At 32.7% G+C, this 19,597-nt stretch overlaps 1 protein-coding gene across 2 annotated transcripts in view; it reads right to left on the bottom strand.

Moving 5' to 3' along the window:
* Window positions 1-4,463: 4,463 nt before the first annotated feature.
* Window positions 4,464-19,597, bottom strand: part of Lrch (Leucine-rich-repeats and calponin homology domain protein) — a 120,864-nt gene continuing 105,730 nt past the window's right edge. Inside the window, exons 10-11 of one of the 2 annotated variants that reach the window (XM_089631170.1) lie at window positions 16,585-16,662; window positions 4,464-5,645 (exon numbers count right to left, since the gene is read on the bottom strand). In XM_089631170.1, coding sequence (XP_089487296.1) covers window positions 5,487-5,645; window positions 16,585-16,662 — 237 coding nt within the window. In that variant the 3' untranslated portion in view covers window positions 4,464-5,486. Of the gene's footprint in view, window positions 5,646-14,715; window positions 15,777-16,584; window positions 16,663-19,597 lie in introns of those variants that run through there. The other variant, XM_089631169.1, reaches the window with a different exon arrangement.

The raw sequence follows: 19,597 nt of genomic DNA, 5'->3' as shown, positions 1-19,597 counted from the left end.
TCTACAAGGCGGAAGAAATAGTGGCTTTGTTCAGCGAGTTTCATATTGTTTGCAGTTCAGCGCTGTGCCACTATTAACTTACTCTATGTAACATACACATTCTAGAGCCCGGCTCGATGAGTCGAAGCGAGTAAGTATGAAAGAAATTGGGAGTTCAAAATTTCTTCGAGCAGAGCGAGCCATCAACCCATGAGTTTTGCCGTACACATGGTGATACTTACTAGATGTCGATTAAGAACTAATGTGCATACTAGGCTTAAAATTCAGCAAATCCATTGCGTGAGTGACCCATTTGTTTAAAACTTTGGTTGGTATTGATTTCAATTCGGAGCAGTTGAAATAGTAAAATAAAAAATATTATTTGTAGCTTATCGTAGATTAGAATCAATATCAGCATAACCTGTATTTGTCACTTTACAGGAAGATTGATAACCGATTTAATATTATAATTAATAGCAAAATCGTGTAACGATTTTAGTGAATTTTTATATAATAAAAGCAACCAAATTTACACATTTGATTACTAATTTTCCAAACATTAAATGAATGCAACTTTGAGTGACTTAGGGGCCGTTCAAATATTATATAAGCACTATAGGGGGGCAGGGGGGTCTTTGCTTTGCTTATTTTTGATGACATGGGGGGTGGGGGGGTCGAGATAGTGATTACGTCAGCACTGCTCAGCAGTAGTTAATTTTTTTTACACATTGGCAACCCACACATTGTCTATGTTTGAAAACCGAATACGTATTCGGGGATTCCCACAAATAATTAATATGTTTAGGTACTCGCTTAAAAAACAGAATACATTAACAGAAAAATGCATATAGGTACCAATTTTTAAGTAAGCGTGGGAGGGGGGGGGGGGGGGTAAGAGCTTTGCTTACTTTTGGTGACAAGGGGGAAGAGGGGGTAAATAATTGTAATAAATCTGCTTACGTAATACTTGAACGGCCCCTTACGCAGGGATGGATTCAATGGCGCTATGAAATCAAAGTGTTATTTTAGCTTTGTTAATTTCCTAGTTTTAATCATTTTTAAATGCCATCGATGATGATGAAGTTCGATACAATAAGCACATCACATCATGTCATCAGCTAGCACAATTTCTCATGTGAGCACCTAAATATAGTTTGCCTAAAAACCAGCTTCAAGTCTTCGCTCCTTAGGTTCACTAATTGAATGCTACATACCATGGTTAACTTCGATTGCCTTCTTCAATAATTGATTGGTTACTTATAAAGTTTATAATTAACAATTCGTTAGATAAGTAATGTTACTATTATAAAAATGCCTAAATAGTTTGTCAAGATATGTGCGCGATAATTAGAAGTATTATAAGACACCTTTCATTATTTTTTTAACGCCTTTCAAATAATCATTTTAAAACTAGGCAATGCAGCTCAGAACTTTTAATTGTCGATCAATAAGCTTACAAAATTTAACCAAGCCAATCGACAAGTATACGAAATTTAACCAAGTCAATCGACAAGTTTACAAAATTTAATCAAGCCAATTGACAAGTTTACAAAATTTAATCAATCCAATTGACAAGTTTACAAAATTTAATCAAGCCAATCGACAAGTTTATAAAATTTAATCAGGTTAATCGATAGCTTACAAAATTTAATCAAGCCAATCGACAAACTTACAAAATTGAATCAAGTTAATCGATAGCTTACAAAATTTAATCAAGCCAATCGATAAACTTACAAAATTGAATCAAATCAATCGATAGCTTACAAAATTTAATCAAGTCAACCGGCAAGCTTTGAAAACTTAATCAAATCTATGGATAAGCTTAGAAAACATAATCAAAGATAAGCTTATAATTTTGTATTATGGAAGAAAATAATGAATCATATTTATGTGTACTGAATTAATTAACATAAAAGTGATTAGTTTGGTTGCAATAATCTTGAAACCAAGTGGGAATATAAAAATGAACTATGCAAGAATCTTCCATTAGTCTGAAGGTTCAATTGGGTCTTTGGTCCATTTCACAAAAATGGCACAATTATTCAATATCCTACATAATTAATTATTATTCTACTAATAATAATATACTAAACTAGAATATCTTTCGCACACTATCACATTTTTAATATACTTTGGCCATATACGGGATTAATAACATGTCTAAGCAGGTTCAAGAGATGTACCTTAATTTAGCAAGGTATTTATTTATGTACAAGGTTTTTGAGACCTCATTCAGACAAGGAGTAAGTTTTCACCATACTGATATTATACTCCGTGTACAAAGACTCGTAGTATAAGGGGGAAACTGGTGGATCTACATCACATTTGGAGTCATTTTGTAGTATAATTTTTAAGGTCAAGGTTACGGGGTTAATATCAGCCGACGCAAAGACCCGTCTCCAAAAGTTTTTTAACCTAAAAAAAAACAAAATGCTCAGACGAAAGAAGAAAAAAAGAGTAATTTTTTGTTACCTATGTGGTGTAGATTCAACAGTTTCCCGCTTGTACTACGAGTTTCCAAACACCACATATTGACTGTAAACACAGGAGTTGTGGCCTAGCGATTTTAGTGGTTATTATAAACCATTTGAGGCTGAAGTTAGCTAAGTCTGTGTGTTGAAAATTTAACTCAAATCTGAACGAGGCTTTATTATGCAGAGAGCTATAACCTTTTTTCCAATAATTAATTTACAAATCTACTTGTGTGCCGAAAGTGCATTTTTTCACGGTATACAATAGTTCAGTCCCCAGTCTGGTAATCTAATACAAAAATGCAAGGCCAACATTTTGATCAACTTACAGAATAATAATTTTGATGAATTTTAATACCTCTTGTGTTTCATACAAGAAGTATTAAAAGCGACTCTTTTCATTGAATTTACGATTATGTGTCGTGTACCACCAACATTTAGAAACTTATTGATTATAAATTCTACAAATTTGTTTGATCTTTATCATACGCATTATGTATTTATTTTACAACCAAAATACATACTCTAATACTGGCGATTAACATGATTTTTACCTTTTGTAATCGGTATTAACTTACTTACATAAAGATACAATTTATGTTAATTAAAACATACATCATTCAAATACAATGATATCATAAATATACAATTTAATTTCCCTTCAATATATTTTCCTATACTCTGTTCATCAAGAAAAGCAATTTAAAAAACAAATTAACGAATTGGAATTTGATTTTCCAGGTCGCAAGGTACTTGTATATTTTTTATAGCGATTTCTTCTCATTGAACAGAGTAAAATCAAATAATGGTATTTATTTTTAAACGCCTTACTTCAAAAGACTACAGTGTGATGAGAAAACGTATTAACTATGTTATTAATTTTGTGACAATTTGATCATTATTTATCAAGAGATCATTCTTCTTTTTATCAAATAAAATTTGGTACCGATTCTGGCAACTTACAAATTTCCTAACATCATTATTACATTCCTCACAAAATTTCTTATTTATATGGTTAATATAACACACTTATAGTCGTACAACATAGATCACAAAACAAACCAAACACAACCCGTCAATCTACAACCTTTTCTGTAACAAACATACACTCTGACCACCGAAAGGTTGCATGCGGTGAAATCGGGAACTACAGATTTTAATATTTTTTATTAGGAATCAAATAAACTGTAGTTCCATCGCCTGCGAGCTCTCGGCAGTCAGAGTAAAGCCAAAAACTATTCTGTAAACATTCAAACTTATACTGAATATATTCAAATCCTAAAATTCCCTGTTTCATAAAATATGTACTGTACTATAAACAAAATGGAAGAGGCTAAATTCTTAATATTCTCATTTTGCATTCAACCGATTAATTCTTGCTTTATAATTTCTAGTAAAATAATTGCCTGTTTGAATGATAAAAAATTTAAAATTTTTATAGCACTGAAAAAAACTCCCATGTATGAATGTATGTAATTTCTTAAGGTTAAACGCTACATACGTAATAATCTACGTGTTCATAGATAGCGTTCATTTAATTTTTTTATGAAGAATTATTTGTTTGCGCCCGTACATTCGCACATGAATATGAATAAATAGTTTTTTTCGAGAAAGGCATATAAAATACCTTGCAAAAAGCGTAAGTTAATAAAATAAATTAATTAACGCTATCTATGAACATGTAGAATATAACGAGCGTAGCGTTTAACCTTAAACAACAATTCATGTGAAATTACATATCTATTATGTTTACCGAGTAGAAATCATTGCAAAAATGAATTCTCATAAAAGTAAATAATGAAAAGTGATAAGCATACCAAACAGATTTTTATTTCATAGTGCTTCTCTCTACCATTCACCCGCATTGGCAATTGCAATGTGCAAATTATTCTATAAATTTTAAGAGAAATATAGGTCTTAAAATTAATAAAAAATCGTGGTTTTAAACAAAAAATATTGTTTTATTTCATTAAAATGTTAAACCACAAAGTGATTGCTTTCTACGAAAATATGCAAATTATTCATTAATCTCATAATGCCTTTAAAACCAATGGTATAACGTATAATGGATTTAATTTCCATCCATAAGGTGTAAATTCCCTTAACTTTGCAAGGCACTTTGCATTCGATTGTTTTTATTTGTACAATATACGTTAAGTGACTTCTTCTCGATAAACAGAGTGTACGTCGTAGTGGTATTATAATTTATTATTGTTTGGAGGGAAATTTTCAATTTTGGACTAGCTTATCACCATGATGCGAATGTAAATGATGCATTTATACAAAATAAAAATATTTTGTAAATTCTAACTGTTTTGCGAAAGAATTCGCCTGGATTTTATTAATTCAAAATAAAAATATGTCAAATAAGTTTATAATATATAAATTTGGGATTGCACGTCGAACCAAAAAATATGCATAAAAATAATATCTCATAAAATATAGGTACATAATAATATGTATGTAGATTCGAAGTTATGATGCACTTTTTGACTATTTATTTTTTTCAATTCTTTTACCTCTCACACTTACACCAAAAATAACCTAAATGGGTAATTTAATCCCCTTGTCCCGGCAGTGTCATATGTTATTACTATTAACATCGCTATACAGTTACTAAAATTTTTGTCAGAAGTTTCCAACATCACCGTAATCATTGCAGTCAGCAGCTGACGATTGCTAAAATGGTTGTCACTAGCTACTAACATCACTAACAGCAGTTGTTAACATAACCGTCAGAAAATTCTAACATAGCCATCAGCAATTAGTTAATAATTAAATAACATTGGTTTCAGCAGTTACTAACATCTCCGTATTCAGTTACTAACATTGCCACCACCAGCCACTAACACAATACTGTCAGTATTAAGCGATTGTTAACATGACTGTCAGCAATTGCTAACATGGTGTTATCATCAAGTATCATTGTGTTAGCAGTCAGGTACTGACATCTGTGTCAGCGGTGACTAACATGTCGGTCAGTAGTTACACGGCCATGTTGCCCCCCTGGGCGGCCGTGAATTGCATGCGGCCGGGCTAGGGATGCCCTGAGGGGCCGGGAGGCTGTGCCCTGCGAACCCCTGCAACGCCCCCCACCAGCCCCGTCACCTGTCTTCGGTGGAGCTCTGTCACTGTGATGGCCACTTGCACTACCCCCTTGCCCTCCAACACGTCTGCAGCACAGCACATTAGGTTCTGAAAAAAATAATTAAAATTCCATTATTTACGGTGGTATCACAACGTACAGATGAATGTGAAAAACAGCTGTCCGATTAATGAACATCATTGGGTAATTATCGAACCTAATGTTAATGAACACTAATTTGCCAGTTGTAAAATGTTGTGCTGCATACAAACAGAAAGATCAAACTCATATGTGATGCATTATGGTCTCAATAAATCATGCGTACATTGATGCGGAGGTACATATGAAAGGTTAGTCTTTCATGTCTCCATTATAAAATAACCAACCGATAATTATAAAAATCTGTTGTGTCAGATAATGTTATCGGCTGTTGTATTGTATTGGACCGTTAAATCCCAAAACGATAATTCTAAATATTTGTGCTGATGGGAAAACATTAGCCTGCACCATGTTATCGGGTAAATAATAATATTGGCTTGATATAAACCCACGGATTCCGCTATTTATAGGGTTTTGTTTATCAGCAACTCTATCTAGACATGATAATACCAAGCTTCAATTTAGAAAACCAGAAAATAATGTTAAAATATTCAAATTGAAGAATAATTATGACAATAATAACCACTTTCGAATGAAAAATGTGAAACCGAAGAGGCATATTTTTTGGCCGCTATCTTTATGTATGACTGCAAGATTCTTTAAATTTAAGATTTAAGAAAGTAAATCAAGATTTAAGAAAGTTAAGATAATGTTTGTAGTTCTATGCAAATTATGATAAAGTTAAAAATGACAAAAGTTGATATGGTCGAATTAGCTCAGTGGTCAGAACAATGCCCCGGCAAGGCAGATATCCTGGGTTCAATTACCAGATGAGACCTAAACTTTTTCTGTCTTTTCTATTTCACATTTTTCATTCGAGAGTGATTAATATTTGTCTTCAGGGAGTAATTATTACAATTTGAGGTTTTACTCAATAAGTTAATGCACTACATTTTTGGATTTAATTCTGGGTAAGAGTTTTTCTAAACGTAATTTAACCCGTTTAATACCAGAGTTTTTCCTCAGCAACATGAAGAAAAAAATGAATATCTCATGATTTTGTAAAACAAATCACCCCGTATTTTGCGTATCGCTTGTAAAGGATGTTTCTCGGAGTATCAATTTTTTCTGCTAGGTTGTATCTTTATGCCAGCGACAAATACCGTAAATACAAAGAGAGAGCCCGTTTCGGCTATTTTGCTTGGACTGGGAACCATCATTATTTTATGTTATATTTATGCATGTTACATGGTAAATTAATGTATTTTTTAAATTAAACAATTGTGGGTGTGATAGGTCTTATTACCTTGCTAATAAAAATTAACCCTTTGAGACCTAAAAATAATAAAAATCTTAGTTAGTGAGCAAAAAAAAATCTATGCGCCATAAAATTATAATAAAATATGTGGAAACAAAAGTGCGGTGCTGAAAGGGATAATATCGTTTAGGTAAATGAAATAGTAAGTTCTTCGTAAATAATCATTTATTTGATATGAATATTAAAACTTAGCAGCAGATTCACAACATAGATATAGGGGCCTCGGGGACCAAGCAATACAAATTGCAAAACAACAATAAACCCTAAATCACTATCATTAAAAATTTCATCTGAATAATGGTTTGCTATATCATATTTTGGCAACAAAAGTTCATAAGGCATTTTATGAATAACAAAATAGTCTGTAATACATATTATCATACTCTCTTTGGCTGGGTATGGAAAAAACAAACACTCCTTGTACATGTGTATCTAATACAAATCATTATGCGAAACTTCTATGGTTTGGTTACAATGTAAGTGTTATTACATATGGAGAATTAAAACTATGCAACATTTCTTATGTGGGGTTATAAAGGTTGGAAAAAACTTTTTAGTTACCAATCATAACTATATTTTTTGTAAAGTCGTGTGAATAAATAGAGCTAAAGCTATTTCAAGCAACGTTTTGATTCCGAATGATGAGTTACCACTTACATGATACAAACAAGTACAATGAAATCTTTTGAAAAATGATCTAATAAAAATGAAGATTCATATTATAACTCAAGGGCTTAAAGTTAAACAACGTTATCTACAAAAAAATTTATAATAATAATAATTCCAGCTCTTAAAGTCAAATAACGTTATTTAAAAAAAATTTACCAATACATAATCATATAATCATTGGTAAGTCTTTTGTAGATAAGGTTGTTTGATTTTAAGGCCTAGAATCATTTTTATGTTTTTTTGTGGATAGTACTGTTTGTCTAAGCCCTCGAATTGGCAATAGCTTTTATTTTCAGCAAATTAATAATTAATAATTATTGTAATGGTTTAAATAAGAAATGTTGTATTTTTAATTAAAATTGTATCCATTTAGAATTTTTATGAAATGCTAAAAATAGTGAAATAATTACATTTTCTTAATTATTTTACTGAATGTTTGTCATTATTTGTTCCTAGAAATTTTTCCAAAAATACTGAAGAGATATTGTAAAAAACCTTAATTTAATACATGTGTGCTCAGTTATTTTAAGAGTACTGTAAACCTAGACGCCAAAACCTTATAAAAGTACAATTTTTAATTTACGTAAATGCAGTTTTATCTTTTCAACTTTAACCATACTGGTCCACCAATATTACAATCAGGATGTGATCTTATTAATATAAATCATTAGCTTGTACCCGCGAAGAATTACATAAAAAAACTTATTGGCCGAATATTATGAATTAATAAAATTAACTTGATTTGAAAGGTTTATCCAATTTTTCTTTTAATGTCTGAAATGATTGATATCAAATTTACACTTCTTTAGTGTGGATCTTTAATCATATTAAATTATATGTTCACATTTGAAAACTAACGACTCACTACGGATGTTTGTTGGAAGCATTAAAAGGCATTTGTTGGTTCATTAACCTTTCCGGGAGTAAGTTTCGTGATACTGGCCGTGCTCCCGGGAGTGAGTTTTTTTTTTTTAAATAAAAAAAATATTTTTTTGATTAAATGTATGCATAATGATAGTATCAATGACCCAAAAATGGTTAAAAAAATCTTACTCACCATTTTCAGATTTTATAGCAAAAAAACCGGGATTGTTTTTTAGGAGTCACAAACCATTGGCACAGGAACAAAACGGTAAAAAAATGTATGCAACACAATTATTTTCACTTAGCACTATTATTGGAAAGTATATGGAGAAAATTTTAAACTATCTACATAAATTAGTATTTAATTAATACTGTTTTTTTGTATGGAAATCCATGAAACACGGATGTACACAAAGAGCAACGTCACACTCATAGCACATGTATCTTGTCTCTTTTCTTTGAGGTTTCCTTATTGATGTGTGCTTGCACATAAAACAACGACGTTGTGCTTTGCTGCCTTTGCACTCTGTTTGTGGAACTGGCTGTGGAAAATGCCTTTCTGTAAGTATTTGTTTCAGAAACAATTGTGTTCATAATGTCTTTGGTAAAAAACAGTTGGAAAAGTTGCATTTCGAGATAACTGTCCTCCAAATTAACGTGCGTTTTTATACCGGACTGAAAATCATCGAAGTTGTGCAGTGTTGGAATGAAATTTGTATCATTCCATATCCTGGCTTCTTCTCGTCTCCGTTTAGCACTTGATTGGGATTCTACGGCAACGGGTTCCTCGTCATCAGAAGAGGAATCATCGGAGAATAATGTCAGGTCATCGATGGTTTCGATATTTTCGTCTTCATTGTCACTGTTCATCAAAATATCAATGATTTCATCATCTCGTAAATCCAACTTGAGTAGGTTTTTGAAGATTTTGATAGTATGATTTCGTTAGAAAAATCACCACAAATTAATATAACTTCTCGCTGAGAAACACAAATAACAATGAATAAAGATTAAACATGTCGATCAAAATGCTTGAAAATTCACAAAACCACAAAAAAGTTATTTTAATACTATTTTACACGAGGATACGTCACAAGAAAGGTTAGAGGTTGTAGGTTTTTGAAGATTTAAATAGTATGATTTCGTTAAGAAAAATCACCACAAATTAATATAATTTCTCGCTGACAAATTTCAAATAACAAGGAAAAAAGGTTAAACACGTCGATCAGAATGCTTAAAAATTCACAAAACACAAAAAAAGTTATTTTCATACTGTTTTACACAAGGATACGTCACAAGAAAGGTTAGAAGTTTCAAAACTATAAAAATTATGTGTTGACACAATGCCATGCACTTCGCTATGAACTCATAATCTCACTAAAAACAAAAAACACATTAAATTTAAACTGTATTGCCTAGATATACCAACAAACTATTAAAAATCCGCGAGCAAATCATCAAAACACGTGCGCGCCGAAATCAACGGTTGCAGATTTCTGTTTACGTTCGAATTTGTATGTGTGACGTCATCAAAAATGAATAACTGCCTATATCTCTGTCGATAATGAAGTTAAAGTGTTTTAAAATGGTGTAAAGTTGTAGGAATAGGTCCACAGATGGCAGTACGATGCACATTTACAGCAAAGTGGCGCCAAATTTTAGTTTGCGATGCTTGACGTGAATGGCCGTCCATACTCCTTTGGCGAAAGCGCACGTTGACGTTCAATTCCGTCCATACTCCCGGACAGGTTAAAAGTGCATAATATTACTCAAAGAAAGCCTTAAATTGAAGATTATTTTGGGAATGGATGCTTTGGGGAAAATACAAAAGTCTTAGCCTAAACCTAACCTAAAAGAACACAAACAAACAACCCATAAGAAATCTCGAAATCCTTGTGGAAGAAATAAACAATATAATAATTTGTACTGCGTTTTCACAACAGAAAGAGAAAATATAATATGAAATAACAGAAAAAAATATGTTATATTCCTATTGCACAATTTGTACATACATATTTAGGCCACATTTCGTAACACATTTGTGCGTTTTCTTAAAAAAATAATTAGTATGATGTAGAAAAAGAAGTATAAATAAATAAGTGAGATTATGTCACAAATTAATAATAATTGTTACTAAAGGAAGTAACCGTTACAAATAACTCAATTTTTAAAGAAAACTTTTAATAACTGAAATAATAATTTATTACTTTCTAGTGTTTGCTCACAACCTCAGAAAGGGTATTATGTATGAATAAAATAATTTATGTATAGAGGGTTCAGTTAGGCCCAGTTTTTCTTCAACAGCTTAATCGTAGATTAGAATCTGAACCAGACAACGACTTTACGTCTTTCGTGTTCAGCGTGAGGAGAATCACAAAATGGCGTAGTTAAGCTAAGTTTTCAGAATCTGATGAAAATGCAGGCATTAGTGTTATAGCTGTCGGTCGATGAAGTAATAAAAATACTTAAAAATTGACAAATGACACCAAACAGGGACAGCCTTCAAAATAAGAAGAAGATGTAACACTCACTTGACTAGAGAAGTAAACCAAGAAACAGAAGAGAGATTTTAAAAAAAATAAACTGCACAAGATAAATAAAAAGAATTAGTAGTTTGTTAAAGTTTATTAGCCCAGTGAAATAAAACACATTAACCTCTCGAGTGATTTTCGGCATATTATGCCGAGTTTACAAAACATTTTAAGTGATCGCACACCATAATATGCCATTTTTGAGTTGCAAAATTCGCGCATTCACTCTTTTTTAATAATTTATTTATAAATCCTAATAATATAGGATAAACGGTAAAATATAGGTGAATTGATTGGCTATACAGCACAATAATCAGTTTATATGTCTCCATATTAAAATTCTAGGTATGATTTTTTTTTTAAATAAGGGTGAGAAATTTCCAACCCAATCGCCAATCACAGTGATTACTCAAATCATATTCCAGTTATTGACGCGAGCACTCGAGTGGTCAAAAAAACACTAGGGGGTTAAATTAAATAAAATGTGCGCAAAGTACAAAAGACTACTTATAAATGACTAGTAAAGATAAACTACGTAAATGATAAAAGACAATCCATGGTCTTAATTCTATTCTTATCGTGGAGTTATCAAACTTTTTGGTTCTACTTTCAATTCATTGTGTAGGATTTTTAACAAAGCTTTGCATTTTCTAAGACACAGTGTAATTTATTGAAAATCATGTCTGATAAATAAAAAATTTCAAATATACTATATTAACAAATTGGTATGCATGTTTTCAGTCAAAATAAATTTTAAATGTCATTCCAAGCTACTCGCAAACATTGTAGAATTAGTTAGTTAAAGATTAACTTAGCTGGAGTAAGGGAATGTAGTAGGTTTCCTAATCAGTAATATTATATATCAATCACACTTGAAACTATTTATAAAATTTCGAGAACCAAAAAGAGAGAATATTACTTATTAACCTATAAATTACGTATTAACCAAAGTAAAAGAGAAAAAAATTACAGCTACATCGTGAGAATAATTCTTAAACATTTTAAGCATACGTAATAAAAGCATGTTTATAATAATTATTATTTTTGATAATATTTCATACATAAATATATATTCTTGTAAGTATACAAATGTATAAAAATCCATAGGCACACGTATTTATGACACTACCGGGATAAATTAATTCTAATAAATAGCGTTGGCATTTTTAAACTACAAATGCATTAGGAATACATATTGATCTCTAGAATAGGAAATTTAATAACGAGCTATGTTTTTCCATAAACTAGAGATACATAGATATTAATATAAACTTAATTTAATAAGTAGTACTCAACAGAATTTCCATAATATTAATTACGAATGCCGTTTGAAAGAGAGAGTGAGAAACGTAATCTAAATTAAAAAATAAATCTATGCTGGCATAGAGCAGAATGTTCTTGCCCCAACGGCAGAAAGAAATAACCATCACTGTTTGGATTAACTACATTCTCTGTGGCAAATTGCAGATCGTGGCAAAAGGAAATAAACCTCAAAGGTTTTAAGCATGTAAAAGTTTTTACCGATGAAATAAATTAGGTATCGTTAAAAAAAAATCACAGTAAGAGACAGAAGGGATAAGCCATGAAGACGAATTTATTGCTAGGTTACAAACAAGGTAAATTTCTCAAGCAATCATCATGCAATAATGCAATCCGATTCACAACATTCCAGAATGTTTCGGGATGTTCTGGAATGTTGTGGAATGCTCGCGAATACTCCCGAATGTTCTGGAGGGCGAAACTTCCAGCCCTTATATCTTCAAAAGCACTCCCCTTCACGTAAAAGCGGGAACCTTCTGCATGGATGGGGGGATAGAGGGCTACCACTCCCTTGATCATACCAGGACTCGTTTCTGAGTTTTAGCGGCACGCATTTTGTTCACTTACTTTTATAATATATATTGATTAAGGTAGTCGTAATTCACTTAAAAATAAATACATATGAACATGTCAAAATCATTTTCATTTACTGTTAAATGTTTTGTTTGTGGCTTTCCCTTCTGGCTTTTCAGTCAATATTATATTTATTTGAAAATGTGAAATGTTTAACTAAAATTTCAAAGTCTATTCTAACATCCTCGGTGGGTCTATCGAAATGACGCAATTTGTTGCTTAATTACTGTCTTACAGAAGTACAGTCACAAAGAACTGCGCTTTAATACTAGTAATTAAGTAGATATTATTATTTTATCCATTAATGCTAAAAACACGTAAAACCCTAAACTGTATTACGTAAGTGAATTAATTGTATTATGTAAGAGAGTTAACTGTATTATGTAAGTGAATTAATTGTTATGTTAATTTAGACAAAAGCAGTCTGTTATCTTTAGCTCTGAGAATCCATATACATATGGGATTAAGTTTTAATACTTTTAGAATAAATATTACAGTTTGGAATAAAGTCTTTGTAATAGTAAGGAATGTAACAATTCCCAGAATAAAAATACTCTTTTCAGACCATCTAAGAGCTCTTCTTGCCCAAAATTTTTATCAAAAAATTTATTTCAGTTAAAATTATCATCAACCCACAATACTTTTCTTTTGATTTTGTCCGTTGCACCCGCACAGTCATACTTCTATCATTTTTATAAAATTTGTCTAAATTAAAAAGGCAACATTTAAATACCTGACGAATAGTTCCAACAAACATAGATTATTTTCAGGAATCTTTATCTGAAGACAAAGAATCCAAGCTGTATGTAACTTTATCTGAAGACAAAGAATACAAGCTGTATGTAACTTTATCTGAAAACAAAGAATGCAAGCTGTATGTAACTTTGTCTGAAGACAAATAATACAAGCTGTATGTAACTTTATCTGAAGACAAAGAATACAACCAGTATGTAACTTTATAACTTCTTCCACAATACGAAACGATGTAGAATCAACAACACCATAACATCTTTGATAGATATAATAACAATCACACTTATTTTTAAAAAAAACAAGTCATTTTTAACAATGACATCAATTAACATTCCAGATGTTATTTTATTTAAGTGATCTATTCATTCTTCGACAAACGGGTGCAATATATTCCTAATCATTATCATTAGCCTAACAAGGCAACACTGGAATTTCACAATCGTTTCATTCTCAAAAAAGCTCCCTTTTCTTGCTATTACCCAAAACCATTCTATTGCCCTCACAAAGAGCTTAATGTACATAATTTATTAAATAACTTAACATAGAAAAGAGCAAACTAACCTATTGAAAATGTATAAATTAATTGCATTTTGTTTCCCACTATTTAGTCTTACTAAAAATTATAAATCATTTTATAACAACACCGAATAGAACTACGTACTTGTAGAGAGTCAACATAAAGAAATGAAAAGTCGTTAAGTACAGATTTTGACACTCAAGTAATACACTATGTAATTATTAAATAATACAATAATTAAACCAAAAATATAAATTAAATGCCTCATTTGCTTACGGGTGATTTAAAAGTATCTTTTTTTACTAGTAAACCACACAAATTATAACTCTTAATAAGAAAAATAAGCAATACCTAATATAAATATTTTAATTTATTATTTAATATGACAATATTTGCAAAATTTGTATTCAGATTGGAATAGTGAAAAAAGCTAAATGAATCCAAAAAAGGGTTGAGGAATATTCTTCTTTGGAAAATGATAATGCTAGCCATATGAATAAAACTATTGATATTTAATGATATGAAAATAATCACTTATTTCTCATATAAATATAGAAATGTTGATACATCACGGAATATGTACTTTAATTTAATTTTAAGTATGGATTGAAATAGTTTTTGCTCTGATGTATGTAATGGAAATAGCGTAAAGTTGAATTTACGGTAACGGGAAGACATACAAGAACAGAAGTGTAAAAATGAATATACCAACACAGAACCAGGAAACTATTTTATCTTGTTCTGAAACTGCCATACTCTCAGTCTGCATTGTATTCAAATTATTTTTGATATCCAGGTTCAAACTGTTTCTCTTGTCATTGAAAAACTTTACTCTTTTTTTGATAATGGACTGATTTATGTCTTCGTTTTCGAAAGTCTTCGCCGAACCTTCATCAGGAGAGATGTTCATCTTCTTAGGAGAAGATGGTTTAGCAGCGCCATTCATCAGAGGTACCACAAAGTTGATCTTATTCTTCTCAATGTTGTTGTAAGAATAAACGGTCTGAGAAAACGGCATTCTCTTATTATCAAAATTAGTCATTTTGTTATTGTCCACGATGGATTCGGCATTGTTATTTTGGAAGTTAATGTTGTCAATTCTATTGACGACAAAGTTATTGGAATCTTGTGGGAATGTTTGCTGGGAATCAGGAACATCGGAGAATTCCATGGCGTTGAAATTGCTGATGCAGCGATCTTCGGCGTAGCGATTGCGATACGTCGGCTTGTTTTGGAAATAGTTGAGATTGTCGCGGAACTTGGCAGCGGCAGAATTTCCACCGTCAGTAAAAGATTTAGCGGATTCTTCGTCACTGTGCAATTCCTCCAATTGGTTCTGTTGATCGATTTTAAAATCATCCAAGGTCTGTTGGTCAGTCTTAAAATCGTTGAAGCTTAGTTGTTCAGCGGAATCTGGTTGTAGTGGGGTGTCTTCTTGTGGTGGCGCGTGATTGTCAGTGGCGTGTGGGTGGGGTGGGGCAGGTGTCAGCAGACAGGTGACGGTGACGAGGATGGCCGCTAGCCGGGAGCAGGCGTCTCCCTCCTTGGCCTCTCCCTCCTCCTGTGGCAAGATATCTTGTGGCCGGCAAACTGCCCCCTGCAACCACAACACACGCCACTGTCAATCACTGACTCCAATCACTTTATACTACAAACACCTAATAGCCAAAACCTCTGAAAATATAAAAGCCACACCAGATTCGCTACTCTCTACATATTTACACATTCAATAGTTTTATACCGACGCTAAACTGGATTGAACAATTCGAATGACACAATAGTTAGCACTTATAATTTAATATTTTACATTCTTATGACAGCCAAATTACAACCTATGTTTCTGTTTGTATTTTGTCCTTGGAACACTCGAGATATACAGTTGCAAATTTATAAATCAATGCAACATTTCAAGCTCACAATGTTCTTTCCATCCCAAACTAAAATACCATCAAGTTTCCAATGAAAATCATCTACATATGTTCATTCATTTAAAAGTTAATTTCTGACATCAAAATTTGCAAAAACACTATTGTTTATTATATAGGTATGTACTATTTACATTTATTATTTAAATTACGCTAGAAAAAATTTGAAAACAATATGATAAAACTGAAAAAATCAGAATGAAGTCAGGATATTATGAAAGGTGGTTTAGAATAGAAACATTGTTAAAACTTGAGTGACTAAAGAAAAAACCAAAACCATTTAAATACATATCTTTAACCTAACATTTTCCAATAAAATGAATACCAAACCAAAATATGTTTTCAAATATATATACATACGTAATATTATATTTGTTGTGTACCATCATAAAATGCCTTCAAACAACTGTCGCAATTTAAACCAAGTAGAAAAATCATATTTTAAAAAGAATTAGAAAAATATTTTAAAAATTAATTTACCTCCTCTACTCCAATCTTCCGACAGGCCTCCAAGAAGTTATCCACATTTCTCCGGCAACGGGCCATTGACAGTTTCGGCTGGAAAGAAATAAATAAGAATAATATTAAATAATGTTTTCGAAGACCATGCAGATTTTACTACCAAATTAATGTTAACTATTCAGGCCTCGGGCCTATTTCGTCCCAAGGTCAGAGTATTACCGTTTTGCAATAAAATCCAAATAAATGGAATATTTCTGAATGTATCCAAAAACTGACTAATGTTTTAGAAAGGTTATGAAATACGCTTTCTAATTTTATTATTAGAAATAAACATATTTTTTTAAATGTAAAAATTATAAATGTAAACAATAAAAAAAATTTAAATGGGTCACTTTATGTTTTTCGTACCTAAAATTACTGTTAACGAAAACATATAAAAAATACACTTATTTTATTAGACAAATGTATTATAAACGTTAATGTCACCACGCTTTTTTGTCATTTCATATAAAAATAATTAAAAATAAAAAATTCTAAAAGTCTCCGTAAGTATTTGTCAAATTGCGGTCGGAACTTTTTGTTTCATAAAGGTGTACCTTTAATTCCACTTTCGTAAACTTCTAGATTTGAATTTAAAGAGTGGTTTTTTTCTTTCTAACTGTTAAAATCATATTTCTCATCACAACAGATCGGGAGATACATTGATTTCTGAGAGATAAAAACATATGGTTGCCCACAGATTAAATGTGCTAGTGACCTAAAGAGAACTGCTGGCTATCGATGGGTGTGAGCATAGATAAGAGAAACAAGGGAGATGGGCCATAAACCATTATTAGTATGAAACCGCGAACACAAGTGCCACCAACATCCCTCACCCAAAACTCTGAAAATTATATCTAAGCACTCTGGGAATGTGGTAAGGAGACGAATGTGTGGTATCCTAGCAGCGGATTTATTGAGGTAGTCAAATTACAGAGTCTAAATAGAGGTAGTCACAGTTGTTGCTGATGACGAATGACAATGTCATCATGGTAGTAGATATGCATCACGATGGGATGCATGTATGTCACATCACGGTGGGATTGCGGCGATGAAGTCGGTTGCTCGACACCGCGTCAGTGGAGACCAGAATTGCAGGTGGTACTCATCACTGGTGAAGACCATGGGTCTTCCTGGTATTCGAGTGAGAAGGAAGCCAAAGGCACAGGTGGACTCGAACCGTTCTAGCGCCAAGGGGTACATGTAGTAGGTACTGCGGCTTGATGCGAGAGCAGGAAATCAACACGTGGGTAGCGGTGCGGCCGCCTGTCTTCAGTTGTAGCTGAGGACTTGAATGGGACTCTCTCACTTGTAAGACTGACCGTAGGACTGGCTAGGTACCTCTTACGCCTGGTAGAATTGAGAAACTTAGTAGGTCGGCGCATATTTCACAACTCGTCTCGTAGATTCCAATGTGATTGATACGCGTTGCATTTAGAACCTACTAGTAGCTGCCGCTAACAGCTCGATATTTGGTCATAGCCCAATTGTCACGAAAATAATTCCTACTGTCAAAAATAATTATTTTCCTGAATTGAAAGAACCAATGAAAGAATCAATTCACAAGCTTGTATTTGACTGACAACATTTTTTTCGGTGAATTTGGGAGAGCTATGTTTCCGGCAGAAAAAGAGGCTCACTTTTGGAATTCTAGCCGGCTGGGGGAACTGACGAAGATTCGACTATGTCACCTAATTAAGTGTGATGTATGGTAATAAGTTGAGTATTTAAGCGATAGATGGCGCTAGTCATAAAGCTTACTCCAGAGTCCGTCAGATGTCGCTAGAGTGTAACAGATGCTTGTGAGGTTATAGTGACAGGGAACAAACTTCTTGAACAAGAGAATTACCAACCCTCGGGTAATGAACAGTGTAGCTAAATCCAGACCTAATATTAACACAATTATAAGCAGAACCTTTTACTTTTTAACAAAAAGTTCCCAACACTTAAATCTGCAAAGTAAGACAGATTTTTTTTTTTTTTTTTTAATAAAGAAAGACAAACATTCCCGGGTTACGAATAACCCGACAATGTTTGAAAATCTCCTACTACCACCACAGAAAGCCGAAAATGTTGCTTGTGTTGTGATGGAGGACTTAGCCAGTCGAGGAATCGAACACGCGACGCTCGGGTGAGACCCAAGCGCTATGCCCACTCAACCACTGACCGGTCAAATATAATATAACTATAAAATAACTATAAATATAACATTAAGTTATCAAATATAATATAACTATAAATATAAATATAACATTAAGTTATCGATCTGTTTCTTTTAATTTTTCGGGCAATCCTTGTTGGTAAAGATGTTTTTGCTGTGTGTCAAAGTGTTGTTTTGGAGTTTACAAAATGAATACTTTTTTTGTCGAGATGCTTTAAAAGTGTGAAGTGACACCGGAGGTTTTGCTTTGCGCTCCCGAATCGAAATCCATCTGCCGTTGGAGATGATAAAGTGATTAATTGTTAATCACGCGGATGCGCCCCGAAACAGAATGGAACACGCAAAGGACTTATTTGTGGGCCTCTTCGATGAAAAGGCCTCAATGAACCCCCATCCACCAGCACGTTGGCGGCTACCCTCGCTTTTGAAGGATCAGCTTCGCGGGATGCAGTGGTCTCGTCATCCAGGCTCATGTCGCACCAGGGATCTTGCTCTGGACTTGTTCTACGCAGGATCTTTAGTTAACTCAGTTTTTACCGTGGGTCCACAGGTATGCTTGTTGCTTGTCAATTATCTTTGCGTATGCTGTTTATCAATGCATAATTTGTCCTTGGTTTAAATATACACTGTGTGATCGCTCCAAAAATAATCTTTTATTTCAGAACAAAAGTAGAACCTTTTCAAATAACAGTAAAAGCTGCCATATCCCACTTAACCTGAGAGGGTCTCAACAACCCGGCTAATTTACAAATGCTACACAATAGTGTACTACTATTAAATTATATAGCTGTAGCTGTACCTGTAGCTCTGGAACAGTCAGCACACTTCGAA

This window comes from Hesperophylax consimilis, chromosome 4, assembly GCF_061612785.1.
Source record: "Hesperophylax consimilis isolate HC1 chromosome 4, BYU_Hcon_1.0, whole genome shotgun sequence".
NCBI classification, from domain to species: Eukaryota; Metazoa; Arthropoda; class Insecta; order Trichoptera; family Limnephilidae; genus Hesperophylax; species Hesperophylax consimilis.
The sequence above is the reverse complement of the archived record's forward strand: the minus strand, read 5'-3'. Positions and strand labels throughout refer to the sequence as shown.